The 8,215-nt window shown below is 42.6% G+C and overlaps 1 protein-coding gene across 5 annotated transcripts in view; it reads right to left on the reverse strand.

Moving 5' to 3' along the window:
- Positions 1-6,836, reverse strand: part of FBXO25 (F-box protein 25) — a 33,461-nt gene extending 26,625 nt beyond the window's left edge. Inside the window, exons 1-2 of one of the 5 annotated variants that reach the window (XM_064447965.1) lie at positions 6,750-6,836; positions 2,033-2,176 (exon numbers count right to left, since the gene is read on the reverse strand). In XM_064447965.1, the coding sequence (XP_064304035.1) occupies positions 2,033-2,169 (137 nt within the window). In that variant the 5' untranslated portion in view covers positions 2,170-2,176; positions 6,750-6,836. Of the gene's footprint in view, positions 1-2,032; positions 2,177-5,556; positions 5,661-6,739 lie in introns of those variants that run through there. The other 4 variants (XM_064447964.1, XM_064447962.1, XM_064447963.1 and 1 more) reach the window with 4 other exon arrangements.
- Positions 6,837-8,215: the final 1,379 nt, after the last annotated feature.

Consider the following 8,215-nt stretch of genomic DNA (forward strand, 5'->3'; position numbering starts at 1 on the left):
AACCCAGAGAAGAATCTCCATTCTTGGAAATGCATAAAGCTCAACGGGGCAAGGCCCTATACAACCCAACCTCAGCTGGCCCTGCTTTGAGTGTGTGTTTGGACCAGATGATCCTTTCCAACCTGAATTTTTCTATAGTATTGTGCAAACAGACATCAATTGTTGCTCAGCAGCAAAGGTTAACTCACAGATCCACAGTTCAAGTTTTAATCATAGAACCCAAATTAAACTGCAGTGACATTACTCCCAAGTAGTGCTACTTTGCCAAGAAGTACCAACTGAATTCTGCAGTCTAAGTTTGGACAATATAAATTTTTAACTGAATAGACAGAAGCAGAATTAAAAAAAAAAAAAAGGGCTACAGAATACGGTGTGGTTTGGCTTCACTAAGTAGGAGATATGCAAGATGGAGATGGGGAACTGGGGAATCGCTACAGGTGAGGGCATCTACTGCAGACTAGGTTGGTCCCCGAGTTTGGGGTTCTGACAAATCGGCAAGCTAGCCTAAGAAACGTAAAATCATGAAACACCTCAGATTTAATGAAAACTTTTTTTTCTCCCCAGAGCATTTCATGGCCAGTCCTTTCGAATTAACGTACCTATTTCAGTCCTGAACTTCAATACACTTTTATCTTTCCAAAACCAGTTGATTTAAATCTGTTTCTAGCAAGACAACTCCAGAGGAGTTCAATACTAAGGTGCAAAAAAAACCCAAACTGGCATTTTTGCTTGAAGAAGCAATAAAAATACCTCACCTTGCTCTCTGGAGAAAAGATAAGTATATCTCAACATATAATTGGGATCAGAAGAACAAAAGTCTTAATGATATTCACAAAAACTATAATCATTTATGTCATATTTGCCAAATAATATTCATTAAAGCAACCTACAAAATATATTTAGTAACCATGCAAATAGCTATAAAAATTTAACTAGATTTTCTTTTGTTTGCCAACTATATTGTTAAAGATATATGAAAGAGGGAAGAAAAGATTTTTTCAAAAGTATTTAAGACAACTTTTATATTGGAGGCCTACTGAACACTCTTCCAGGCAAGCATAGTTGTTTGTATCCACAGTGGCCAGACTATGTGGAAAAAGAGGCCCAAATAATATCAGGTACAAATGAACACAAAAAGAAAAAAAAATACAAAAAAAAAACCATTAAGAAAACAGTAGGTCAAGATAAGCTTAATAATAATTCTTCACTGCTTGATAACTCTTGAGCTTGAATTACAAGTTTAGAAAACACAGGTGTATAAGTACAGCAAGCCCTAGCTTGTGAAGCAATTCCCTCTAAATCAGATCAGTTACTGTATCATTTACTGGACTAACAAAACACTGAATGTTTCCTTTTCTCATTATGAACACATTATGCTGGAATTTATGACCAAGAATGCTATGCCTCAGAATTCCTTCTTGGTGGAGAAACCAAGTAGAAATTTATTTGGACAAAGCTACTTATATCACACTGGTCTGTGGGCATCTGCCACAAGTATTACTCTGTTTAACTAATATATTTCTCACCTGTTCTGCAGGAGCACATACAGCCATATACTGTGTTAGAGAATTACCATAAAACTGCCATTAATTGTGTATTTGGAGCACAGGCATTATATGACTGCCATAAAGAGTCCTAACCCAACACCCAATCAGCAGAAAGTGTTCATTCACTTCCTGGTAACATTTTAATACGCCTGTTGAACTTGCAATTTATAAGTATCACTTTTATCTTTAAATAGTACTTGACAGGTTTTTGTTTGGGTTTTTTCATTTTTTTAATTACTTTTGAAGACATACAACATAAGATGGGTTCTGTCTGCCTAACACGAGCAACTCATGAAGCAGAGACAAAAGACAGACAATCTCCATAGGGGCCTCCTGTCTGCCTAACTAAACAAAACACAGGGTTGCATTTGTATACTTCTATACCTTTGTATACTATACATCTACCACAAACACTTGCAGTCTGAATGGAAATTAAGTCAATCTTTGTCTTTCCACCTGCTACTGACTTATGCAGAATCACTTACACAGTGTGACTGATATCACTCAGCTGATTATTCCCATCCTCAAGTGCAGGACTGAAGGGTTCACATCGTTTCCATCCATCTTCTGTTTTAACCCATCTCCATCCAGGGGATCTCCAGTCTTGGCCCAAAAATGGCATGGTTACTCTATCAGCAGCAAGAAGATTGATCGTGCATTATTTAATTATTTAGAAAAGTTGCAAAACTTCTTGTCATTATTTCAGTTTAACGTTAAAAAAATATAATGATTACCTTAAGGAAAGAAAGTTCTCTACAGAGTGCCCTTTTCAGAAACAGATTCAGTGGTTTCTTAAGTACATTTTTGATTCTGTAACCCCATTTTCTTGTCTTTCAGCATTTCTTAGATAAAGGTAGGTTTCCTAGTTCTTTAGAGAACAAGGAAAAGAATCATAGTAGTCCAGGAAGTGGATTATACCAGAACAAACAAAATTGTATCCTGTCTGATCATGGTGGAGCAGATTACACAGATTACTGATTTTGAGACCTGACTAAAATGTTTGTTAAAGAGTTTGACTGGCCACAAAATCAATGTTGCTACTTTTATTTTCCTAAGGCTTATAAATACTGAGTTTATGCTACACTGTAGTGATGTTTCAGCAAAGGAATTTTCATTTCCCCAAGTATTTTTTCAGTTGTTGAGGGTCACCTCCCATGCTAGGCTATTAATTGGATACCAGGACAAATGGAGACTACAAACATAAAGTCAATTGAGAAATGTCTCCTGAAATTCCTACAAACAGATGCAAGTCATCACAGTTATATCAGTCAAACAGTGTTCTGCTACCCTTTTTTGAAAGGGAGATTCACTTCTGACATATTAAGTAAAAATTTGAACAAAGCAGTTTTCTACACTTTGAAGACTCTGACCTTGCTAGCTTTTGCCCTCTTCTTCCCATTCATCAGGCATGCATGTTGCTCCTTAGTTTAACTAGAGATTTCACATGCAAGCTATACAGGGAAAATAGCATTATCTTACTTGAAACATGTTAATATATAACACCAACAGCTTTGTTCCTAACAAGTATGCATTTTCTAATATGTTTTCAACTTGAAAAAATATTAGGCCACATCATTCAAATATCACTATGAATTTATCAATCCATTAACACTCTTGACCAGCATCTGCCCCATATACTAGTTAGAACAGGAGAAGGCACAGATACATAAAAAGCCTGAAGAAATACAAGCTGAGTGAGCCAGTGGGGTTTTTTTTATTAAAAAACCGCACACCACACAAAACGAAGTGCATTGTCTAGCCCTCAGCATTGACTAAGTCCCCTTCCTACTCATAATTCAGCCTTCCTGTGCATTTAACAGGAATCTTTTCCAGAATTTACCACATCCTTTCCTCCAGCCACCACAAACTCTATTCATGCCTATCTGTTTTTCCAGAGTAATATAAACCATAACGTACTTTTTTTCCAAGCTGTTTAGAACTCCTTTCACTTTAATGGAAATTAAGGCCTCTTGTCTTTATCATACAACTATTTAAATAGTTGGCACTCGTGAGTGCATTTCAGAACAACATTGGTTAAAGTATTTTTACTCCTGCCAAGATAAGCAGAATTTCCCTGAAAATTTGTTAAATCACTGGAAGAGACTAAGAAAACAGCAGACAGCAAGTCAAAAACATCACTTAGACAAACATAAACCAGAAGTTTCTGAACCATGTCTAAGAGATACAGAGCTCACAATCTATTCCTGGTCAGCAGCTCTGATAGAAAAATAAAGCACTATTGTAGGTACATGCCATTACTCAAAAATTAAAATCTAGAGAGGATTGAGAACCATGGAGATCATTATAGGCTGAATGGAATAACCTGAAAAAAAAAAAGTTTTACAATATTTCAAGAATACTTACATCAATACAGAATTTTTGGGAAAAGGAAGTGAAAAAACAAGACCACATACTTGCAGAAAGGTGGGAACATGTATGGTTAGAAGATAACAGGATGTTACAAAAAAAAAATGAAGATAAAGAAAAAACTTCCTGAAAACAATACAGGAAACATGGAGTTTTTTGTTCAAGTGGATGGAAGTAGCTGAAGTCCAAAGCTAATCATAATTTACACAATAGGATGCTTAGTGTGCTTTACAAATTCTTAATCTTTGGAAGAAAACCCTGTGATTTCAACGTATCAGGCCACCAGTGTATGTACTATGTGTAGCTTTCTCCTGGGAAGCTGACATTTAAAATGACATGCTTCAATAGTTACATGCTCTAAACAAGACTACTTTCTTGGTCTTTGCAACCTGAAGAATTATGGTCTTTCATTGCAAGCTTTCAACACAGAATAAAGTTCAGTCATCCCTCCTCAAAAAAATTACATTCTCTTCAAAATAATAACAGTGGTATCAGGAAGTGCACACACACACACGTCAAAGACTACTGTTGTCTGCTCCAGAAATCCTGGAAAACCATACTTAAGACAAAAAGCTCATAGAAAGATGAATGATTTCTGTACACGTATGAGATATTCAGCACATTAAGTTTCTGAGAGAAAAAAAGAAAAAGCTATTAGAAAAAAAATCACAGATTACTTTAACTACTTTAAAATTACTTAAACATTTGTGGAAGATGACAGAAAGTCAGTAATTCTGTGAAGTTTGTACGTTTTGACCTATTTTTTTTTCCAAAGGAACAGATATTCTTAGTCTGAGACATAGTTTCACTGTTGCACCAGCTAAGAGTGCATCCATCAGCGGCAATTTCACAAAATCACCTGTATCCATGCTCAAAAGTTGTAGCTCATGGAGTCAGAAACATAAAAGTATTCTTTTAGTAACAGCACATATACAACGAGGAAACAAAAAAATCCCATTGCTTTTCAATTCCTGTAGGATTGAAGTGTAGATTCGATTGTTGTTCAGAAGTAAGTGACCAAATTTTCAGAAGCTGCAGTGTACCATAAACATCTCTCCTATGCGTCTCTTTCATATGAGAAGCAATCATAGAGTATGACAAATGAGGAAATTCATGCTTTTGCTTTGCCTCCACTCCGACTTTGTTTCCAATGACAGCATTGCCCTAAAGCACCCTTGTGGCTTCCAGACCAGAACTTGCTTTCAAGAGTTCCAGCATACTTCATGTATTATACCTTCAGTAATAGCAAGCAGCTGTTTACTTATTAAAGCTTTTGCCACAACAAAAGATGAGCTCCCTAGACTTGGATTTTGGAGAAAATGCACTGGGACAGGGTTCTTTAATGCAAAAAAGGACTGGGAAAGGAATGTGATCACTAACAGTAAGGGTTTAAGACAAGACATTGATCACATTTCACTTTTCCCTAAAAAAAAACCAAAACAAAACAGTTCTTCACTTTGCGTCATATACCTTCTCCTCAGGAGAGGGTGGAAAAGGACTGAGGAAACAAGAGCCACCAGAAAGAAGCACAGAAGAGGAGGGATGTGCATGCCAGCTTAGTATAGTTTGTGGTTACAGTAACTTCTCCAGCCATCCTTGCACTTGTAAGGAAGTTCCACTTTCTGTGAGGTAGATAACTCACCACTTGAGCAAAAATCACTGCAAAGCCATCCAGAATCGCAGCAAGTCATCCTCTTACTCTGCCACTGGAGATCTGTCTATGTACTCCTACACTTCAGAACACGTCATTATGACCCAAACCATTCTGGTTATTCAGTAGCAATACTGTTGCCAAGATGATGGGAACAGGCAAGGTTCTCCTGTTTCCTAATAATCCAACAGCACACCCATCTCTTCCTTCAGCATGCCAACAAAATCTCTTCAGCAGCTCAACTTTCATCAGAAACCACTCCTTTACACTCTCACTACAGGCAGATGACTTAGAATCAAGAATCATAGAATGTTCTGAGTTGGAAAGTACCCACAAGGATCAGAGTCCATCTCCTGACCCTGCACAAGACAACCCCAAAATTCACACCATGTCTCTGAGGGTGTTGTCCAAGTGCTTCCTGAATAGTATCAGGCTTGGCACTGTGACCACCTCCCTGTGGAGCCAGTTCCAGTGACTTCTAGACTACCTTCTTCCAGGAGCTAGCCCAATCAACCTCTCACCGAGAGGTCTGACTCCACTTACAGACTTCATCCCACCCCATGTTTTTTCACACCAAATAACTGTCTCAAAGTCTCAAACTTCTGCAAGACCATGGTTCACCAACTCCTCAGCTTTTCTCTTGCCCGCTATTCTGATTGTTATTTCTCCACACAATAACGTTAGCACACCCAAGCCATGGGGTTCTCAGTTCCCAACAGGCACTAATGCTCTTTCTCTCCAACTGAGCTGCCTACTCGACGCTTCGCCCCTCCAGCCTGCTGCTGTACCAGCCCTCGTTTCTCCCGATTCCCCACGCGAGTGGAAAAATAGCAGCCTACTGATGTCCCAACGCCCCACTCCTCCAGGCAGGCTCCAGACACCCCACCCACCTCCAGCCCCCTCCATGCTGCTCCTCACTCTCAGCCCCAGACCCTTCCCCAAACCCATCCTAACGCCTTCTCCCAAGGTCCCCCAGCTCCACACGCCCCTAAGACCCAGTCTCCAATCCCGCCAGCCACGCCTGCCCGTTCTACCCGCACTCGGCCCCACACCCCCGGGCCCATGACCCTCACGTACACAGCCCCGATACCCCTCGGAAGTATACTCGGCCCTCCACGGGGCCGCGCCGCGCCGCGCCGCACCGCCCCCCTCCCCAGCCAAGGGCCCACCTCACCTCACCTCACCTCTCGGCAGCGGCAGCACCACCCCCCACAGCGCTATTGCCGGAAGTAACATGGGGCCGAGCTGCCCCCGCCCCCCCGCCCCGCTCATTGGCCGCCGGCCGCGGCGCTTGTTGCTACCCGGCAGCGCCCTTCGCCATTGGCGGAAGGGGGCGGTGGCGTCACCGCCAGGCGCGGGCCAGGCGCGTCACGTGAAGGGGGAGGGGAAGCGAGACGCACGTGTCAATGTTTTGGTCGGCGGGGGGCGGGGCGTGTGGGGCGAGCGGAGCTGGGCAACGGCCGCCCGCGCGCTCCCGGTCCCGCCCCCGCTCCCGGCCCCGCCCCGCTCCTGCTCTTGCTCCCGCCCCCGCTCCCACCCCAAGCCCGGTCGGCGCGCTCCCGCCCCCGCCCCGCTCCCACTGACTGGCTTTTCTGAGCACGGGCGCAGAAGTGGGTGCGCGGCCTGTCCGGGCCGTGGTGCGGCCGGCCGGGGAGGCTTTCGGCCTCGGCAGCGCCCTCGGGGAAGAGCAGATCACCGAATAGAATGGAATAGGATAGAATAGAAAAGAATCATTAAGGTTGGAAAAGTCCTCCAGGATCAGCAAGTCCAAGCGTCAACCCAACACCAGCATGCCTCCTAAACCATCAACACATCTTTTAAGTACCTCCAGGGATGGTGACTCCACCACCTCTCTGGGCAGCCTCATCCAATGCCTGACCACTCTTTCAGTAAAGACATTTGTCCTAATATCTAATCTAAACCTCCCCTGATGCAGCTTGAGGCCATTTCCTCACGTTCTATCACTAGTAACTTAGGAGACCAACACCCACCCTACTACAACATCCTTTCAGGTAGTTGGAGAGAGCAGTAAGGCCTCCCCTCAGCCTCCTCTTCTCCAAACTAAACCCCAGCTCTCTCAGCCACTCCTCATAAGACCTGCTCTCCAGACCCTTCACCAGCTTTGTTGCTCTTCTCAAATTGTGCTGCCTGCCTGTCCTTGGCTGCAGTTTTTAAATGCGTTGGCTGGTTTCAGCGGATTGGAAGCAGAAGTGGTTCTCTCAGAGATACTTGAGTTCCCTTAGGATGTATGAAAACAGGAAGCTGGAGGGAATCCAGGCTGCTGGGGGAGAGCAGGAGGAGTTCAGACATCTGGGAGCAGCTGAGGAGTGTGGGTCAGCCAGTCCCTTGGCCAGCTGCCCTCCTTGTGTGCACCCTCCCTTGACAGGGCATGTTTCCTTTTGGTGGCTTAGAGGTGTTACATGAGGGTGGGAGTTACACTAGGGTTATTTTTGTAAAAGAAGAATTTGGGGGAAATGGGAAACAAGTCCATAGGAAACCAAGCTCACCGGGCTCCTTTTTTCTTAAAGCTTAAGTCATGAATATATGATTGTATGAATGTTTCAGTGTTCACTTAAAGATCACTAATTTTCCCCTGTATGAATGTAGAGAAAGAGAAAGTCAAGGAGCTAAAAATAAAATAGTGTTTTGA

Source organism: Phalacrocorax carbo, chromosome 3, assembly GCF_963921805.1.
Source record: "Phalacrocorax carbo chromosome 3, bPhaCar2.1, whole genome shotgun sequence".
NCBI classification, from domain to species: Eukaryota; Metazoa; Chordata; class Aves; order Suliformes; family Phalacrocoracidae; genus Phalacrocorax; species Phalacrocorax carbo.